The following is a 22,864-nucleotide window of genomic DNA, read 5'->3' as shown; positions in this document are numbered from 1 at the left end:
AGATACGAATTCAGGTGACGGAATTATAGGGTTATAAGTGTAAAATATTTCAAACAGTCACCATTAAAAGAATTAGGCTTCAATTGTTATCTGGTGTAACATGGCATTTAGATTTTTTTTTAGTTCGATACAGATGACAAATTCTCTAATGGACGACATCTTAAAGCGACAGTGACAGGTTGTAAAATGAAACATAAATTACCTGGTATATATTTTATCTTGTCATCATTAGGAACCCTTTTAGCGTGAAACGTTACTCACGTTGTAACCAAAACAGAAAAATGTAATTTCCCTAATTCAAAGTTCTTTAATTCCGCTTAAATTTCCCTTAAAACTAACATGGAATCAAAAATTCAATCACATAATTCACCCCTGGCATACGCAAGCTATGATCCATAGCCGAACAGGTGTTGAAAGCACATAATTCTCACCATTGAATGCTGGTCAGCTGGCCAACCGAATGCGAAATACAATTACAAACATCGTTGGTGACCAAGTAGTCCAAAACAGAAGCCCAAACAACTGCAATGAAAGACCTGCTCGAGAGTAAAACCAGAAACCCTACGGGTATTGACTGTCTGTCAGGTGGCTGAGCCGCGACATAACAAGTGAACTGCCAACCAGCAAACCATTCGGGGATCTTACAGCCGTACTGCGAGTCAGTTTCGTCTCGACCGTTCAGTCTTGATCCAGTATTCGGTGTACCAACAACAGACGCCAGCCAATTTTCGTCGCGATTGGAATCGGGCTGCCTCCCACCGAAAAGAAAGAAGAAAAAGAAACCCACCCAAGTAAACAAAACAATCGCAGATTTTCGACCGATAACCGATCAGCTCTCGAGTCTCGTGCGCTCCAGTTATGTAATGCAAGACGTTCGCAAGGAGACGCTTCGTTTAGGCCAAATTAAGCAATTAGCCACCGGCGGCCGATCGCACAGAGCGGGACATTGAAATTAAGTAATCGCGCGGCCTCAGTACCCTACCCTCGGTGAAGCAGAGGGGCTCACTGTTGGATTAGAGGATAAACTAGTTTCGTTCCAGAGCGGTGCGTTCAGTGATAGCCAGTAGACCTGCCAGTGTAGTTCTGGCTGTAGAAGTGAAAGTGACTGCGGTTTTGTTACATAGATCACAAATCAGTGAATAAATTAGTATTTGCAAAATGAAGCTGTTAAATGTTTTGCCTGCTGGATTTCTGTTTCTATTGGCGCTCCTGTCCAGCACAGATCACAGCGGGTCATCGGTTCGAGCCCAAGAACCCCTCTTCGAGCTACCGGTGCAACTAATTGGATTTCCTGTGATTATTCTGTCGGTACGGTTAGCAACATTTGCCAAGAAGCTAGCGTATTCCTTGAATCCAAGTGAGTGTTCCATTGTTTAGCAAATTGTACGGTTAATTAACACACTCAAGTGACAGTAAAATTGGTAAGGTCGTGTTGTCAACGAAACTATCATCCGTCGCAGGTGTCAATTAGGCCAAGGTATCGAAGCCGTGTCGACCTTTCCAATAAAAGCCCTGCTAACCCAAATCTGTGAAACCGATTAAGCCCCTACCCGACCAAGCCCAGCATCGTCAAAACACTGACCTCGTGCCACTTGCGAAAGTAAACAAGTTTGTGTATTACGACACACACATACACAATGCGAAAGCCGGTGTCGAGGGGGGCGCTCTCCTCACCAAAGCCCCCCCGTAGTCCACGTATTGAGCTCAATGTTAAACGATATGCATCGAACAATCTGCACCTTCGTTCCACTCGAGTCGGAATGGTCCTCCATCTTCCATTCCATTCCATTCCATTCCACTGTTTTTCAGGTGTAGAATAATCGAAACGGCCAATTGGCGATGGCGATGACGATGACGATGCGGTTGGGCAGCAGACGCATGTTATCTAATCATTTCGCTCAGGTGAAACACCTCTCGATGCCAAAACTGCAATACTCGTGGCCAGTGGTGGCAGATTGACCGGTTTTACCTTTTTTTATAAATATAAGAAATAGGTATAGAATTCGCTCAAACTTTAGAAAAATTTTCCGAGGCCCGGAGGGCCGAATGTCATACACCAATCGATTCAGCTCGACGAACTGAGCAAATGTCCGGGTGTGTGTGTGTATGTGTATTGTCAACTAAGAGGTCGAGATCTCAGAGTTGGCTGGACTGATTTTGATCAAACTAGTCGCAAATGACAGGTCTCCCCGTCACCCAAAACGCTATTGAATGGTTTTGAGATCGGATGTTTACTTTCTTAGTTATACGAAGTTTTATGTCAAAATTTTCAGTTTTTTGACAGTATCTGTCACACTTGACCTTGAAAACAGAATATGTATCTATACTTAGATTCCACACGGTAATACCTATCCAACAAGCCATAGATTGTTAAAATCCGTCCATTTTTAACGGAGATATCGAGATTTTTGTGTAAGCCAGTTTTTCCCCTATTCCAGCAGTAGAAGTTTTGAGCGCTGTCTGGCAAAGAAATGCAAAGACTGTGTACAGCATGATGTTTTGCCTCGGACCGATTTTAGCACGGTTCGTTTTTGGCAACATAATCGTTCGAATATGACATACGCAAACCAGATGATGGTAGAATTTTCAAGTTGAAAGCAATTCCATAATTATATTGATTTAAACTATTTACAGCAATAAATGCTGGAAGAACATAACAGCCGTATACCATTCGAATCAGTTCGTCGAGATCAGCAAATGCGTGTGTGACAAATAATTTCACTCAATTTTTTTCGGAGATGACTCAACCGTTTTCTACAAACTCCGATTCATATACTCCCAAACAAGGTTCCTGAATTATGTTTGGTACCGACCTCTGGTTCCGGAACTACAGGATGATATGTGAAACGAAATTAAAACTGTGTAACTCATTTTTCTCGTAGATGGCTGAACCGATCTAAGATTCAAATGAAATCTAAGAACCATCTATGATTCAAATAAGATTAAAATCCTATAAAACATCTTACTTTTTAGTCAGATTCAACTTCCGGTTGAGGAGATACAGGGTGACTTGTATAAAAATATCAATTTAAAACAAATTAATCAGGTTTATCGGATTCGCAGATTTGAATTGTCGATTACCAAATAAATCTATTTCAGTTTTAGTGGTATTCAGTTTTCCTTTCGGAAGGCACCCAAAAATTTAATTCGCACTACGATTCCTCAAAGATGTCTACATTGATTTTCAAACATTTTGAAACAAATGTAAACTATACAACTACGAAGGTGAATTTGTCTGACTTCGGCTACACCGAATTTCGAATTCCGGTTCCAGTATCGAATCGTTTCTCAAAGCTCAATCGTTTTCTCAAAAAAAGCCAAATCGAGTTTCAGAAACAAAAGTTCAAATTAAAATAAATCCAATTCTACCCAATTCTGACTTCCGATTCTGGAATTGTAGGATGATGAATTTTTAAAATTCAAAGCGATATAGAAGATGACAATCCCGAATAGCTTTAAAGTTGGACTCAAAACTGTTGTAATTTATTCGTCATATAGCCATACGAATCGATTTGGGTTATGCTGGTTCCTGAATACCGGCTCTGGAAGTACCTTAAATCAGAGATGGCATTTTCAGAGATGGAGTTATACACGCTAGAGTCAGATTTTTGCCACACCGAGGATGCAAAAAACGAAGCACCGCACAAAGAGGAAAGCGCACTTCTTCTCAGTGTCGAATAGACAGCATTTGAGTGTGTGCTTGTGGTTAAAGCAGCTGGCGCGAGTGAAACACATTCTCTTCGCATGAATCGCTCACACGCGCTCTCGTCTAAATACACCCAAGTGACCACTGGCGCGTGATGGTGAGCGAACACTTCTGTGAACTTCAATTAATAGAGAGTAGATCTGGCCTTGCTATGAAAAATTTGCAAGGAAAACCGAAAATTTCACGATAAATTGTTTTATTTTGCTGATTTTGCGTGTCCACGCTTCATCTACGAAAACCATACAGCAGAGTGCTCACCGGCGTGTACACCTCTGTGAAAGTATCTGCATCCACCTCAGAGAATTTATTAGCTAATGCTCTAGCACTTTGGTGCGATTCAGTGGAAGAGGTAAAAGGAAATAAACAAACGCACTCATGATGCGTGCACACTTTACACAACAGTGGTGTATAAATGTGAAAGAGAAGAGCTCTCGTTGAAGTTGTCAGTGCGAGGGGAGAAATTTTGCTTGCTCTTCGTCACACAGAGGAGATAGACATCTCTGCCTTAAATTACCCTAAACTCTAAAAGGGAAATTACTTCGACATATCATGGAATGTTTATTCGATTGTCACACTTTTAGATTCAAATTCGATCCGATTTGTAGTTTCGACATTACAGAGTAATGAGTGATTAAAATCTCAAATTGTCGCTTAAAACGACGGACATTAGAATAATGTCATGAGATCTGAAATACCGAAAAATATTCATGCAAAAAACACATGCGGATTAATAAAAAAGGTATCATCTCACTGCACAGTGGTTTGAAACGGGAAATGAGCGTGACAAAAATATTTTCACTATTAAATATTAGTTTTTTGTAGTTGGTGTCTTCACAAAAGTTGTTTGTTATCAAATGGCGCTTCTTTTGATATAAAATATTACTAGGGTGGTCCTTATTTAGATTGAAATATGAAACCTAACTTTCTTAATTGAGCTCAAAAATGATTTTATTGTACAATAAAGTTGTAGGAAATTTTATTTTGAGCAACTTTGCTGAAAAAAGCACCTCTCTAGCTTTTCATTTGACCGAGTTACATCAATTGTCCCGGGTAAGAGTAGGGTGGCTCCCGAAAAATCGATTTTTTTGTTCTAACTTTTTTGTGAAACGTTCTATGGAAAAGTTGTCTTCAGAAGAGTTGTTGAAATAAATATTGCGCATAATTTTGCTGAGTAAAGCTTTTTCATATGAGCTACCAGTAAAAAGTTATGATTGTTTTTTCATCAAAAACTAGTCAACCTTCAAATATCAAAATTCATTAGATGCCAGATCGATAAAAATGTATCCTATGCGGCTACTGAAAGTTCATAATATAAGTAAACATTTAAGAGAAAATTGGGAGGGTGTTTTTTTTAACTCATTTAAATTAGTCTTAAAAATACCTTGAAAAAACTCACAAACATTACATAACTCTTAAACGCCTTAACGTATCAACATACTTCCTTCAGCAAAATAATAGTATCAAGTTAGCCCTACAAGTGTTCCATACATTGTCCATTCGAGAAATGAGACACACAAAAACTACAGCCGGAAATAGATTTTTTGCTGAACAATTTTAATTAATTTATTACCAAAATAACTGATTCAGTTGAGCTTAAGCAACAGAGACACTGTGTAATATGGTTATTCCGAAGTAGAGGCCATGATAAATATATCAACAGAAATTTTCATTATCTTGACAACCAAAGCTCAAACAAGGTGGTGCAAGTTAGTGAAACGCAAATATTTTTATCCAAATCGTACCGAAACGCCTTTTTTCTCATCCACTTGTGTACCGAATAGCCTGTGACAACCGGAAAACGACGCACAATGAGTTTTGGTTAGAATAAATAACATACAATCTACTAATTTTAACAAACTAATGATTTACTTGGGTTTCAGGAAGTGCTTTGTCTTACAAAAAGCTAACGGATTTAATGATTGCTGGTAGAACTAATAAGGACATTTTACAGTATATCATTCAAGAATCGCGTATGAAAACCCCCACCTGGCGTGTTAGCAAACTGAACAAGACCGTGAAGGGAAGGGATACAAATATAAAAACTGCGTTTAGAGAACATTTGGGCCTACGTATCGGTGAGCCATTGCCATTAGGAGGTAATTTCAACGACGGAAACACGGCCCGGAAATTTTTCTAGAAGTGGAAAAAATAACAGATTTAACAGGCCTTGATGAAACACTGTTGGAAGGATTTCACGTTGTTCTCAGTGTAATCAATAGCCGATAAGATAAAGGTCGACGAATTCCAAAGTTACACTGAGAAAATACGAGCGTTGTATGTATCGTTGTATGGCTGGTATCCACTATCACCAACTGTTCATAAATTGTTGATACATGGAGCCATGATAATTAGACACGCAATTTTATCTATTGGTATGCTTAGTGAAGAAGCTCAGGAGACTCGAAATAAAAGTATCCGGAACTTCAGAGAGCACCATGCTAAAAAATTCAGCAGAATCGCGAACATTGAAGATGTTTTTAAAAGGCTGCTGTTATCTTCAGACCCTATCTTAGCATTGTCGAATAAATAAAATAAGAGAAGTTCAGAAGACTTACCCGAACAAGCAAAATGTTTAGTTTTAGATAATAATTAGTATAATTCATTGCTTAATTTATTCAATACATACCAAACCGTAATCAACTGTTGTCTTATGTTTTATTTTGAATGTTAGCGATACGATCATTACGATAACGGAATCGAAATCAATTGAATCAGTTATTTTGGTAATAAATTAATTAAAATTGTTCAGCAAAAAATCTATTTTCGGCTGTAGTTTTTGTGTGTCTCATTTCTCGAATGAACAATGTATGGAACACTTGTAGGGCTAACTTGATACTATTATTTTGCTGAAGGAAGTATGTTGATACGTTAAGGCGTTTAAGAGTTATGTAATGTTTGTGAGTTTTTTCAAGGTATTTTTAAGACTAATTTAAATGAGTTAAAAAAAAACACCCTCCCAATTTTCTCTTAAATGTTTACTTATATTATGACCTTTCAGGAACCGCATAGGATACATTTTTATCGATCTGGCATCTAATGAATATTGATATTTGAAGCATGACTAGTTTTTGATGAAAAAATAATCATAACTTTTTACTGGTAGCTCATATGAATAAGCTTGGTGGAGCAAAATTGTGCACAATGATTAGTTCAACAACTCTTCTGAAGACAACTTTTCCGTAGAACGTTTCACAAAAAAGTTAGAACAAAAAAATCGATTTTTCGGGAGCCACCCTACTCTTACCCGGGACAATTGATGTAACTCGGTCAAATGAAAAGCTAGAGAGGTGCTTTTTTCAGCAAAGTTGCTCAAAATAAAATTTCCTACAACTTTATTGTACAATAAAATCATTTTTGAGCTCAATTAAGAAAGTTAGGTTTCATATTTCAATCTAAATAAGGACCACCCTAGTAATATTTTATATCAAAAGAAGCGCCAATTGATAACAAACAACTTTTGTGAAGACACCAACTACAAAAAACTAATATTTAATAGTGAAAATATTTTTGTCACGCTCATTTCCCGTTTCAAACCATAGTGCACTGCTAGGTGGATTAAGCACGTTTTTATTTCAAAAGCTTTTTCAAGTGTCTCAAATATATGTCGGATTGACAAATTAAAGTAACGATATGAACAGCTGAATGCAAGAATCGAACAACTTGCATTTTTCAAATAAAATAAATAAAAAATATCGAGTACAAAAATCGTATGTCCTATCCAACATTGTTTGAATTTCGTCTCGTCAGTTCAGTAAACATGAACCGACTTGATTTGGCTTTTAGCTGGATTTGAAACGCTCAGACACATCTTCAGCAAGTGATCTACTGCCCATACTTGCATATCAGTCCCATATTGAAAATCGACAAGTTGAGAAAAAGATGAACATATATTTCGGAAATAATTCGCTTTCTTCCGCTTCTATGATTCTTGATCCGTGATACTATTGAATCACATACATGGATTACATTATAAACTTTTCATCTGAAATGAAATACTGCATTTTTGTGATTCGTTTATATAAAATCTGTTAACGAACGAAAAAACTTATACGAAACTTTTAATCGTTCGATATAATTAAGTTTGGGATATCATGTCAACTCTTGATGCAACATTGAGAAATATTCTGAAATCTCTCGTTCAGTACAGTACATTCAAGATAATTCGAATTTAAAATATTCGCATATGCCTATATCTGTTTTTGGTCAAAGTTATGGCAAAAGAGTTGATTTTTTTCTTAAAGTTGTTGGTTAGGCGGACGAAATTGTGAGTATAAATAATAATGGGTAATAGGGTAACGGCTCCCTATTTCTTCTGAGCTCCTATTTCCATCTCTTCCCTTCACCTCATTACTTTGAACATGAATAATATTTTACAACCTACTTGAACCAAACTGTGAAATGTTTTAAAATGATTATAAAAACTATTGTCACACATTTCCATTGAAAGAAATGGTTTCAAATTCCTCGGTGAGCGTTTTTTTTATTTAAATAAACTCACTTTTCAATTTAGGACACATTTTCGTCTCAAGATTTACAGTTCGTCATGTTTCTAAATATCTACTAATCGATATGTCTCAAAACATGATCACTATTTCGCACAATTCCACTACCATTGAATGCTGGATGACTTCATAATTAGTAATGTTCACTTACCACTTGTTTAATTAACGATTAAAACTTCAAAAACTACCCGACAAGCAATAAAAATCTTCAAACATGTGGAATGAAAGTTTTTCACTTAGTTCACTTGATTGCGCTTTGTTTTCATCTCATTTGGTTTCGCAAAGTTGCCAAGTTTTCTCATAATGTTACAAAAAATTGTTTTTCTTCTTCAAATATCATCAAAGAGTATGTTTTTGGTATCCGTGACATTAGTTTAATTATATTATTGATATTAATATTTCAATAAAACTGTTTCGGCTTCGAATATTACTAGAAAGAGCGTGTTAATTACTAATGAAATAACCATTGTGGCAAATCTAGTAGCATTGATTTCATTCCGCTATACGTCAACATAACGCTGTGTGTGTTTCATCAGCTGTGCACAGAGATGCCAGATGTTTTCATAGAAAATATTACTTTGCATAAAAAGTCTATATCTGCTCTATCTGTTTTCACTAATAAAATGATGTTAAAAAATAGTTCTTTATTTCCACTTTAACATGTGATTTGTCCGTTGAATAATAAACTTTTAAAGAATCACTGAAATCAAATACTAATAGATACTCAGAGAGAAAAGTCTAATTTTTACTTCTCCCTTTTTTTTTAATTTAGGATATTTGTATAAAATCTGAACTTTGATTTAAATCAGTATGCGAACGCAAAAATCTATACAATATAGATAAATCTGCATAAATGGCATCTCTGGCTTTGCATTTTGTTTTAAGAAGGGCTAATGCGTAAATAGTAATAATTTCACTTTTTGGTTTTATTTAAAGTTCACCAAATTAACTTTATAGTCAAATTTTAAATTCAAAGCGAAAGTAACGGAAACGACCGAAAAATTTTTACACGTTAAAATTATTTCAAACTAGTTCTAAAAATATCGTGTGTTGTTTCATAGTTGGCATTAGGCCGTTTTTAAGAAGAATTCTGACATTTTGAACCTGAGAGTGTAATAGTGGAATATTTTGTTCTGATTGCTGTCGCCATTGCAAATTTATAGGATGAATAAAGGACCAACGATAGGATGGATAAAAATCCATTGAGATGAAATTAGGAGCAGAGTAGTGAACACATCATAAGTGTTTTTAGCTGTTTTATGAATATTAGTTAAATTTTCAAGAATTGTGAATCAATTCTCAACTTTGAGCAAGGCGAATGAAGCAGTAATACGAAACAGTTATAGTGATTTTAGTGGCTAAATCGGAGTTTTGAGGCGACGTCCTTACAAATGAGATGAAATAGGCAGCCCTTACCCTACATTTGATTCTGAAGGAAGCTATTTTGGCGAGGAACTAAGATCGAATCGCAAAATTCAAAGAAAGTTTATCTTACATTATCTAAATTTTTGCATTTACTGCCAGCGCTGAATATTGGTACTGTGACAAGGAAAAATAATATGGCACTGATATGCGAGTATGGGCAGTATACAACCCCGTATAAATTAAAAATCTACAATGTTTACTGTAATATTATAGTACAGTGCAATGAGTAAAAATTTTGGAACCTTCTCAAAATTTCAATATTCAGAATAGTTCAAACATCACTTGAAAACTATCTGCTCTGGGCTGTCTTTTTAACAGTGTTGGTGATTGGCGATAATTTGACAGAAGCTGCTACATGAAATCGCTTCACTTCATATTCTGAGTATTTCACGGCCCTTAAAAAAATTTACAGTTTGGTAATGATCGGTGCTGTGTGGAATTTACCAAGAGAGAATCGCAAGTTGACAATTATCGCAAAAAATCGAATCGATTATTCGACTTGATGATTCTCATACTAGGTTGCAATATTTCTAACCTCTTGTGTAGAGCATTCACATACATTTTCATAGACACCACTTATACGAAGGTTATATGCACATAGTTAGAATAAGCGGCAATAGTAAAATGATTCTATCGCAATTATCAACTGCCCGTATAGAATCGGATCGCAAAACGAGAATAAGTGACCGTTTGCTGCTTCAAAGAGAATCCCCACAGCAGCGTGCTCACCCGTGATGCTCAGACAGGTCATCGAGAGAAATTTCGCTTGACTAACACGACGAAACAAGTCGTATTATGATGGTGACAATGGAGTCAAAATAACACGGAACGACCGAAATCAGCATTTTCGCGAAAAATTTAGTTGATTTGCTGATTTTAGTTAGTTATTTTTTGAGACAACTAAAAAAATCTTACTTTTGCTAATTTAGATTTTTTATTCTCATTCCCTTAATAATAATAAAATATTTGTTGAAATGACTATTTTTTTAGTTGAATTCACAAATTAAACGTGCTGTCTTTTCTTAGCTAAGGCACATTTCATTTCCATTCAACTAATTTTTTAGTTGAATTAAAGAAATAAAATGCTATTTTCAACCAATATGAATGGTTGAATTGGCTTCTGCCATCTGCAGCTATATGGCGCCCTGTTACCGAAACGGTAACACCTTAATGACTACTAGCCACTAGATGGCACACTACTGCCGACAAAATTTCAAACGCGGTTGTCTTTTCTATATTGGCAGGTATAAATATGATGTTGTATTGGAGAAAAAGACATAAACGAAACATAAACATCTTTTTGAATTTTTTTCTTCTAAATCACTGTTTTCTTCATTCTCACTGAAAACTTTGAGCACTCGGAAAACAAAAACCAAATACAAGTAGTACACCGGACGGCGCAGCTCGGAAGGTTTGAAGATACAAAAAAACTTCATCACAATTAGAGTGAAACATTCGAAATTCACTTCACTGTTCCGCGTAAAAACATTATTACGCACAATCGCTTCAAGTGCGCACAAATTCTGAATAAATACGATTTCCACTAACAGTTTACGACATTTTTAAATATCGGTTTAGAAATTTGAATAAAGATATATCGAACACATGCGAAAAACATCAAAACAATTTTCAAGCAGTTTCAACAAGACTGTCCTTTTTAGTTTTCTAATGAATTGTTTTGCTTTGACACTTCTCATGAGTTTTTGGCTAATAATCTTGTTTATAAAACCCATTTCATTTTTGTGTTCTTTCTGCTGTCCTTCAGTAATGATCGTGATAGATAAATAGAAACAAATTTTCTGATTTTAATAACAAATTAGTTGTCAATGAGAATTTCGTGTTGGATTGAAATATTGCTGATTTATGTCCAGGATATTCACCAACTAAACATATTCTCTAAAAATAAGAGTTTTTTCAGCAAAGTAAATTCTTAATTTTAACTAATTTTATAGTTATTTTGGATTTTTTTTTGTTAAAATCAACTAATTCAAAAACAGTAATACGAATTAGGCGCAGAGCTAATTTCGGTCGTTCCGTGAATGTTACGAATTGACATCTCATCATACTAAGTTACAATAAGTTCCAACATAACTTTTCGGAAATCTAACTCTTACAACGTGCTCGCATTGACTGTTTTTAGTCGCCAACTGGTCACCGTAACAAAATGCGACAATGAAAAAGTGACACACTATAAGACAAAGTTAAGTAATTCTTTCATATCGGTTACCGTTTTCGTTGTGATGCAACAAAGAAATACAATTACAGTGTCGGTTGAAAGCTTCCGTACACTATCCCGGACAATAATATCAATTCAATGAGTAAAATAAGTAGAAAATTCCTTTAGTTTGAAAATTGGCTAAAGTTAAATCTGCGCTCATATGCAAATTTTTTACCGGTACAAGTGCGAAGCAAACTTGTTTAGTTTTGGGAAGTACATTCGCACTAACAGGGAGAATATTTCTACACTTTGTCACGGCAGTGTATGCATGGATAAACTTATGCCAATGGCTACCATTATGACCAGGAAATGAAATATTCATTACATTTGAAAAAAGGGGAATTTTTAATTATTGCGATTGGTCAAATGTTTTATCTTTGGTATATGAAAAATTAATATTAATCGCAAAAAAGTTCTAACTGAACACATTTCGACTTTTTAGCTGTAAATTTCATATGACGGGAATGAAAATATGAATATTATTTTGTATGTCGATGTTCTGAAACCCAAAATATCAAAGGCGCGCACGTTTTCAATAAGTACAATGATCAACTTTACCATAAATATCGAATAGCACTTAGATTTTAAGTAGATGTAGTGAGTTCAAAGAATATTTAATTCTATATTTTTGCTCTCATTATCGGATGCAAATTTTTGGTCGTAAATGTTGAATGGGAAAGACATCAACAAATTGTAACTTGACACAAACTTATATTTTCTGTTTCATTGTGACTGATGTGCGCGCTGAATCAAATCAAATATTCTTTAATGAGAAGTTGTTTGGCAACCCTCGGTAAGTCGCACAAGCTCCGCTTCTTACACTTTTCAGGTTACATAGCAGTTATAATGCACGTTGCACAGTCCTCAACTTGTTCCATGAATTTGTGTCATATAAGTTACTGTCATTGAAGTGTAATAACGTGTGCTACTTGGGATAGGCCTCTTCAAGTGTATGCGTAATAAACGTACGCCATTTAGAATACCGGGGAAAAAATCTTCCACTTTTCTTTTTCGATAGAGAGAATCTCTCCGTATTGGGACATAGTTGCGCGAATATAAGAATCGGTGACGCTTGAGTGAAGATCATGCACACGCAGTCTTATAGCACCATATATACTGGAATGTTGTACTTAATGTTCTCGTGCTCCACATAGTGCACATTGTTATTGTCTTTTGCGAATTGAATTGCATCCAACTCTTTATAAAACTGGATGTAAACAACATTATTCGTCTTATTGCATTGAAGTAAATGTACACGTTTAATGTCAAGATGCATTTGCTCCTTAAGCAAACCTTCAAGTTCTCGTATCGTAGGTCGAATTTTGCACTGCCTGAAATCAACAACAATTGTGTTCTTTCGTGTCGGCGGTAGCTTTTGTTCGTTTGGTTCACTCATTTCGAGGTCGTTTTATTGTTCACTACACAATACTGTACTTGGTTTCTTCTGTCCCGAACGTAAGCGGTTTTGTTTTATCGACTGACTTGGATGAGATGTGAAACCGAACTGGAAAAATACAGTTGTAAATGTGCAGAGATACAATGCATATGGTTACTTGGGTAATATCTAATTGAGGTATTTCCAATACCAAAATAATATCCAAATATTTTTAAACTATCTTTAAGGAACGATTGACGATTTCGAAAAGTATGTTTTTATTGTTGATGCATACCAAATGAATGACACCATAAAATAAATCGATGAAAAACTATTTTACTTTTAATGAATATCATACAAAAAAATTGAGTTTCTCTTGGATCTTTACTAAATTCACTAAAAAATATTCTAAAACTTTTCAAGAAATTGTCAAAATTTTCTAAGAATTCATATACATTTTTTTTTAAAGAGGCTTTAACATTAATGTCATTCGCCTCTTCGGGCCAGAAAAACTTTCTGACCCTATGTGCGGGGTTGGGAATCGAATCTAGGCGGGCGGCGTGAAAGGCATCGACTTCCCCATCACGCTATACCCGTCCCCTAAGAATTCATAAAATACGTTGGTCTTATACCTACATGAATAATATTATCTCGCAATTGCGAAATAATAGCAAAACAAGCCTTTATACCAAATGGAAGCATTATTTTGCAGTTTCAATAATAAAATAATGCCTGGCAACACTATCTGAATCATCTGAGTCGCGGCTCGGTACCGAATTCCACTTTGGCAACTGCAAACCACTGTTCCACTGTTCCGTGACTGCAATTTCCAAGCGAAAAGCAACGAAAGAAAATGATGCGATCATAAACGGTGACTGTTCCTCCACGCTGCATCTGTCGAAGATCCTTGACCGAGTACCGCAGATTACCTAATCGCGTACTGACTTGATTCCACCATACCGTCGATTTTTCTCACGTAGGCGCACAGTCGATATCGCAAACAAAAACAACGCACTCACGGCAGAAGCCGGTTGGCCTACTTTTCACCTTCTCCTTCACTTTCGATTTCGCATAAGACGCGCATCCATTTGCCATACCGGGCCCGTCCGAGCGATTTCAAACAGCTGATTGAAATTGATGGCTGGTCGTGCCGAATTTCAATGGCTGCTGATCGTGCTGACTGGATGGAGAAACGTCATACGGTCCGATTTGCCCACTGACCATCACACGGAGACTCTAATTCGCTGCGAATGATCGTGCGTTGCCTCCAAAATGCCGACCTCTGATGACGATGTGCAACTCACAACAATGTGGACATCAAGGTGATTGACATGCACCGACATATATGTATCACACGGCATCGAGTTCAATGATCTTTTTTTGATCGACGTTGAAGATGAATCGTTATCGTGCAGATCATGACATTTGGGTGTGCGTGACCGGTAGTGTTATATTGAATAACAGATAAATAGAAATAATTACAGATTCGCTTACCAAAAAACGTAAAAAGTAAACTCGTCAATCAAGCGATAACTTTTTTCCAGGATCAATCTCTCACGCTTCTAGAGATTCCACAACACAGTTACATAATCAGAAAAAATAAACACAACAATTATAGCACAATTCAAAATACACAATTAGGCAATTTAGTTTTTCTACACTTCGAAACATGCAATACTGCCCTACTAATCAGTTCCATCAATTTGACAGGTAAAATATGACTTGCTATGATTTCAAACCAAGTCGTTAGTTTGTTTTACAACAACAGTTTTTTTTAAAATGGGTCATTGCCGACCGACATGCTGTTGTTAATTCGAACGCTTTGCCTGCATAATTAGGATTGCATATGGATGAAATACTATTAAACTCACACCGACCGATCACGTTGGTTATTGAATTGTTATTTGTTTTGCTTGGACATGATTCACCGTGTTTTCACTATCGCACTCCTTCAGCCAACCAACCATTGAAGCATAATACATGCTTTTAATCGTGCATTCTGTCAGCACAGTTGCCATACCTACGCCGAAGGTTATTGAGTTCGTTTGACGTAATCGCGTACAACTTGATTGAATTTTTACAATTGACTCGATCAGTGAGGGGAAAACTAAAATCTCGAGAATCCCGACTGAAATTTTTCACTAGTGATTCTCAAAAACAAATAAAATCATCGATCAGAAAACTCTCTGAGGAAAAGTTCACTACTGAATTTTGGCAAATGCGATTCTAATTGAAACTGATCTCACATGGTAAAAAAATCAGTTGTGAAAAATTCACTAGCTGATATTCGTTTCCGATGATATTTAAGAATAAAGTTCGCATATTGAATATATCTGATATGACTCTCGAACAGAAGATTTTTGGGAATTGTCATAGCTGTTATATCTCAACCCTTTGCCGAATACTTGATGAATTAGTTCGCCGATGAACAAAAACTGAACTTTTCTGAAAATGTCGAATAAGATTAGTGTAGTTCAAATGGGACAAACAAAACTCAATTTTTTAATTCTTGCAATTTGATGCTTTGTTGATTGACGAATAAAAAGCACTTTAAATATTATCATTTGAAAATTCTTAGTAGCTAGGATAGCTACGAAAATATGTAACATTTTTGATGGGATGGAGTGTTGACTAGTGCATCAATTGCAGTTTAAATTTGAAAACTTTAGGCATTTTCAGTGAACGTAGGGTGGCTCAATTCATAAAAATGTAACATTTTCAATATTATCAAACAGATGCTCTGTTGATTAGTGAATCAATAGTACTTTGAATATAATAATTTGGACACTCGCGGTGAGTGTAGAGTGGCCCAGTATGGAAGAATGTAACATTCTTCACTATTATTAATATGATGCTATAACAGCTTGAATATGATTACATTGGACACTTACGCTTACTTCTACCGATTCACCTATCAACAGAACATCGCATCGGTAATAGTCGGGAATGCTACATTTCTCCAACTTGAGCCACCCACATTGACTCACTGAAAATATTCAAAATTGTCAAATGCAAACTTCTATTTATTAACTTATCAGAAGAGCAGTGATTCGACAGTAAGCAAAAATTAGTTTTCATATTGACCGCCCTTTGTGCATCGAAGATATCACAATCATTATTTCTCATTTGCGATTCAGTTTCGAATTTATTCAGTAGTGATTTTTTTATTGTTGAGAATATAATAATTAAATCTTGCTCGAATCATTTCGTTGTTGAACTTAAGCGCAGGAGAAATTCAGCATAGAAATATCATCGATGGCTCTGCTCCCTTTTGATTATCTCTCAAGCGATATTTCAGTAGGTGAAAATTCGTTACCAAATTTCACTGACACAAAAAATCACAACTTCGAGCTTCAGAGTTCTGTAGATCCATGTTTCATAAATGAAAATTTCGGAAGGGATTTTTTCAATCACTGAGTTTTTTTAAGAAAATATCTTGAACTGATTTGTTCACGAATAATAATGAAATTATTTTTTTTTCTGATCACGATTTTCCCAACACTGGACTCGATATGTTAACATTTTTAGAATCTAATTTCAAATTACTGACTCGCTTAGGGTTATTGTACCAATAGTCAGCGTAATGGTAGAATCTCCATGTTATTTAACCGGTCACTCGACTTTCAATCAACGAATTATAATATAATCTTTGACTCTAAGAAACAATACCGAAGAAAAAATGGTTTAACAATAGGTCGATACTGCTGTAATAGGAATGCGAAAACTTGAAGCGAATACACCTATTTGCATCTTACACGAAAAAAAAAATCCATTGCCAGTACCATTATTAAAAAATCGTGAAATCATGAAACATTTCCTGTTCATGAAATCATGCCTATAATTAATCATTTTATGAGCAAAATGATTCATATCATGAACAATTACTAATCTTACATGAAAATTTTCATGATATGAATCACTTTGCTCATGCAACCATGAATAATAGTCATGATTTTCATACGTGTACCCTTCCAGTCAATAGATCATTCAGAGACAGCAGATTTAACTCTAACTCTTGGTTTGAGTATATGACAGGGCTACTGGAGCTGAGATGAATAGTAGAACCGTCACCTTATTTAAATGGAAAATAGCACACTGAAAAGACGCAGCGTTCAGAAAAATTTTCCTGCACGGAACGACCGAAATCAGCATTTTCGCGAAAAATTTAGTTGATTTGCTGATTTTAGTTAGTTATTTTTTGAGACAACTAAAAAAATCTTACTTTTGCTGATTTAGATTTTTTATTCTCATTCCCTTAATAATAATAAAATATTTGTTGAAATGACTATTTTTTTTAGTTGAATTCACAAATTAAACGTACTGTCATTTCTTAGCTAAGGCACACTTCATATCCAGTCAACTAATTTTTTAGTTGAATTAAAGAAATATAATGTTGTTTTCAACCAATATGAATGGTTGAATTGGCTTCTGCAATCTGCAGCTATATGGCGCCCTGTCACCGAAACGGTAACACCTTAATGACTACTAGCCACTAGATGGCACACTACTGCCGAAAAAAATTCAGACGCGGTTGTCTTTTCTATATTGGCAGGTATAAATACGATGTTGTGTTGGAGAAAAAGACATAAACGAAACGTAAACATCTTTTTGAATTTTTTTTCTTCTAAATCACTGTTTCTTCATTCTCACTGAAAACTTTGAGCACTCGGAAAACAAAAACCGAATACAAATAGTACACCGGACGGCGCAGCTCGGAAGGTTTGAAGATACAAAAAACCTTCATCACAATTAGAGTGAAACATTCGAAATTCACATCACTGTTCCGCGTAAAAACATTATTACGCACAATCGCTTCAAGTGCGCACAAATTCTGAATAAATACACTTTCCACTAACAGTTTACGTAACACATGCGAAAAACATCTAAACAATTTGCGAGCAGTTTCAACAAGACTGTCCCTTTTAGCTTTTTAATGGATTGTTTTGCTTTGACACTGCTGTCCTTCAGTAATGACGGTGATAGATAAATAGAATCAAAGTTTCTGATTTTAATAACGAAATTAGTTGTCAATGAGAATTTCGTGTTGGATTGAAATATTGCTGGTTTGTGTCCAGAATATTCGCCAACTAAACACATTCTCTAAAAATAAGAGTTTTTTTCAGCACAGTAAATTCTACATTTTAACTAATTTTATAGTTATTTTGGAAATTTTGTTGTTAGAATCAACTAATTCAAAAACAGTAATACGAATTAGGCGCAGAGCTAATTTCGGTCGTTCCGTGTGGTCAAATTAAACTATTGTTTACTAGTTATTATGTGTTAAAGGTCTACATTGTCTGAACTTTTCACTACACGATGACGACACAAACGAACTGCCGATGAATCAAGTTCAGCTTTGACAGCTGCCGGTGGTCTGTTTTGTTTTGCGACTGCAATTTAAAAACTGAAAAATTACGGAAAAAGTGCCTGTTAAAAACGTGTTCCACAATGAAAAGAACTAAAAAGATGGCCCTGTATGCGTTTCTAGCGTCAAGGAGTGATTTTTGAATAAATCTGTTTAGTGTGAGGCCTTGCAAATTTTGCATTTAAACGATGAACCTCTGATGAACTTTTAAACTGTAAACAAACCACCGGTGGCTGTCAGGAAATGTTTATTCTGTTCATTTTGTGAGGTTATGTCATGTTCGTGTAAAACCTAATAGTGTAATCTATGTAATTTTGTTGATCCTTCGTTAATAACCATGGCAACAGCACAGGTCTGGAAAGAGGTAAACATATGTGAATATACCGAATAACGTTTCTGATTGATTAATACTTTCATTTTGAAAGAACTACTCGATACACATTTAGAAAATTTCGCAGTATTCGGTAATAATCAGTTCGGTAGGTAAATTGATTACCGATCGTTCGGTAATTGCTGAACTGTCAAACAACTACCGTAAACTGTAAACCAAATGTATCTAAGTGATTGTTCGGTAATTTTTTGTTAGTTTGTTTTCCTTTGGTTAAAATTCTGTATTTTCGGATTTCAAAAAACAACACAAATTCACAAAAACGAATGAAGAAAATTCCAACCAGTTGTGGCTATGGTTTTATTCCACGAAAAAAATGGTCAAATGTTCCGGCTGACCGGAATTATGAGCGCCGTCCAAAACACTGCACAATCCGTAGAGTTCACCAGAAATTACCCTCGAACGATTAGTGTAGGCAGCAAGTGGACAAGTGATACAAAAAAAATTTCTGCCTAGAAGTAAACAAAAAGCTTTTAGTGGTTCTAATGTTTTAAAAACTTTAGCACCTGTACCTTAATCCATTCGATGAACACTTCAAGATTCTTTTCGTTTGGTTAAAAAAAGGAAATTACTGAAAATTTTAATAACTTTTTGACAGTTAGTTTCACGACAATCAGTTTTCACAGAAGTTCGGTTATTGGAAGATAATTTTACCATACGGACAGTATGGTTTTTACCGTACTCGTCGACTATTCAGATTTACCGTATGAATTGTATATCTATTTACAGAATTCTGTAATGAAAATTTACGTAAGACTGATCGTCCGGTAAAAAATTGCATAATTATTGTAAAAGAAAACTCATGTACCGAAATATCGGTCATTTCTACAGATTACCGAAATTTCTCGTCAAAAATATTATTCCGTAATTTCTTTCATGTTGTAGCTCGAGGTTGATTCTACATAAACTAACATTGTCATAGTTACGAAGTATGTAGACGCTTGACGATTTGTTTCAAACAATAATTGAACTGAAACTGACGGTGAACCGAGTTCATCGAGGGGTCCTATTCTAATGATACCTGCAAAATTTTGCAGACCAGTTTATCTTTGTTTATAACACGAACGAAAAATTGAGGGGTTTGCCTATTTTGAAAGTAAATATTTACGAAAATATCTGTGTCATCACATTTCATCCAGATCGAAACACTAGATTTCACATAACAGCCATGTGAATTTTTGTTTAGAAATATTTTTCCAACAACATCCAAATTAAGTTTTATTCACTGAATGTCCAAAATATTTTCAGACTCCAATTATATACATCGTAAGCAAACAAAATTCCTTCCCATTAAAAGTCAGTATATCAGTCAGTAGTATATAAACTCGTAACTAATCGAATTCGATCATAGACGAATCAATTCACGAATCATCCAACATTGGTTTCATCACCGGCACGGCGAGACAGCTGCTGCCTTCAAGGTCAACCAGTTTCAGAGCAATGTGCGCTTCAATTCAAGTGCCGGCTGAACGAGAGTGAAATTTATCACGTTTTCTTTCTTTCTCATCCGAGGAAACACCGTTGCCGGTAGTCTTGCATATCCGCCTGAAATGGGGAACCGGTCGGTCCGCAGATTCGAGCGATGACGAACGGATAGGTGAAATAGAAAATAGAAAAAAAATAAAGCAATTTAAACTGTAATAACTTGACTGATCTAGTCTACGTGAACTGGTTTTCGGTTAATGCTACGGCAATAAACCGATTACAATCTTTAAAGTCTCATTTGCCGAAAAAGAGGCCTTTCATTACGTGGAAGTAATCTATGATATCTATGACAAAATATCGAAATTTAAAAAAATTGGCTGAATTTTTCGTCCCGTTTCAAATATAGAATATAAACATAAAACCATTCATAATTATTAATTAAATTTAACACGAATAACTTGAATCTGTTCTTCCTCAGGTTTCATCTACAACTCGTCAGCGCATAACAGTTTTATATTGAACTGCTATGCCACTAAGTAGTTCAACTTAAATGGCTCAATCTCTACATGAGTTGTATCTATTTAATGTGAAGCAAACATATGATCAATCAGTAGAACTGTTTGTTCTAAACTTGTATCCTGGGTTGGTTTCGGGATTTTAATACGAAAGTGACATAGATGGTGCAAATTGAAGGTAAAACCATACCAAAAACCTTGAATCTTGAATACGCCTAGTGAAATATTACAGATTCTTCAAAATACTCCTTATTGATTTTGGAATAAAAACAGCAAATTTTACATGAGCATCAACAAGCAAATTTAGGAGTTTTTGACCACTATTTCCGGAATCGGGAATTGGAATTCGCTAAATCTGATGTCGGTCCGTTTGGTCAGCATCTATCATAACCTTCAAAATGAAATAGTTGGCGCTTTTAATGACGGATTTGAACTTGTAACACTAATCACCCTGTAATTTCGGTGCCGAAAGTCGAATCCGAGTCTCACTTGAGCCTTCTATGATAAAATTAAGTGACATTCATTTTGGAGCTGTTGACGAGTTGGCGGCTCAATGCATAGGACACTGGTCTTACAAACCAGTTGTCGTATGTTCGAGTCCCGACCTGGAAGGATTCGTAGTGTCAGTAGAATCGTAGCACCAGCCATGCTATGGTTCTGCACACTCTGAATCGGCTGCAAAGTCTGTTGAAACAGAAGGTCAAATTCCACTACAGGAATGTAATACCAAGGCTTTGCTTATTGACGAGTTTCCGGCTCTTCCGGAGCCAGGAACCGGTATAACCGAAGACGATTCGATTGACCAGCTACTAACATAACTTACAAAGGGAAATATTTATTTTTAATTTTAATTTAGATGATTTTGAATGAATTACTTTTCGTTCACCCTGTAATTCCGAATACCGGCCATAATCAACATCAAACAGTGACTTTTTTTGGAATACATTTGTAGCTCTTGCAATGCTTCTGGCTGGTCTTCACGCCAGATGTGGAAATTTTTCTTGTTGACGTAACCATTTAACCAGAAATGAGCTTCGTCGCTGAATACAATTTGTTGATAAAAAATTAATCTTTCTCCAACTTTGCTAACGTCCATTCATGGTTAAATTATAGACCAAACGAAGAATTTACAGAAAAAAATTCTTCCATTTACTATTTTAATTTATTCCAGAAACCTACCAGTCTCGAAGCCGACGGGAAACTTTGGCCGGATCGATCCCAACGGAAGAGGAAATATCTGCCATGGCCGTGGCAATAGCGCAAGCGGAGCGCAGAATACTACAGGAATTTGGCCCGAAAGCCTGCATCGAAGAGGAGCCCTGTCGGTTGCATGCCGCGCAAACCAACCGCAGTGACGACTATCAACCGGATTGGAGTGACATTTTGAAGTTGATTGAAATAATCCTTCTGGGAGCAGTTGGTGGAACAGACACGAACTAAAATCGTTTCTTCTTTTCCGTTTTCTATTTTTCAGAAATTACAAAGTACGGGCAACCGGTATGAAGCAGTGGTACCTGTTGTCGGTTTTCATTGGTGATTACATCCAGGATGTACAGTTCTGTAAGCAGCTGTCCAAACGGTTATCCTGTGATCGAGGACACAAGGAATTCGTCCGAGACTAGGACGCGGAAGGTTTAGTGTTTAGATCTGACTCCCTAGTAGGTTAATTTATCTTGTGTAAATATTTCCTGATTTGTAAGAATGTTACCAAATAAAAAATATTAAAGAGTATAAAATAATCAAGTGAACATAATCATATTCAAACCTCGTTTTCAATCATCAAATGAAATATTACGCACTTTAATACTCTGAAATTCCGAAAGCCAACTGAACGGTTTTGTAAACTACCATGGTTAACTGCAATCGACTATTTTACTAAAATCAGTAAATTGAAGATATCAACTAGCTCGGTAAAAAGCTTCCAGAGATCCGAAATTCGACGACT

At 35.8% G+C, this 22,864-nt stretch overlaps 1 protein-coding gene across 1 annotated transcript; it reads left to right on the top strand.

The window, feature by feature from the left end:
* The first annotated feature begins 688 nt into the window (after positions 1–688).
* Positions 689–22,662, top strand: LOC131438672 (uncharacterized). Its single transcript, XM_058608840.1, has 3 exons — positions 689–1,357; positions 22,091–22,307; positions 22,394–22,662. The coding sequence occupies exons 1-3, from the start codon at positions 1,159–1,161 to the stop codon at positions 22,539–22,541; spliced, it is 564 nt and encodes a 187-aa protein (XP_058464823.1). The 5' UTR covers positions 689–1,158; the 3' UTR covers positions 22,542–22,662.
* Positions 22,663–22,864: the final 202 nt, after the last annotated feature.

The sequence above is a fragment of the Malaya genurostris genome, chromosome 3, assembly GCF_030247185.1.
Source record: "Malaya genurostris strain Urasoe2022 chromosome 3, Malgen_1.1, whole genome shotgun sequence".
Lineage (NCBI taxonomy): Eukaryota > Metazoa > Arthropoda > Insecta > Diptera > Culicidae > Malaya > Malaya genurostris.
Note: the sequence above shows the minus strand (reverse complement) of the source record. Positions and strands in the feature narration are given on the sequence as shown.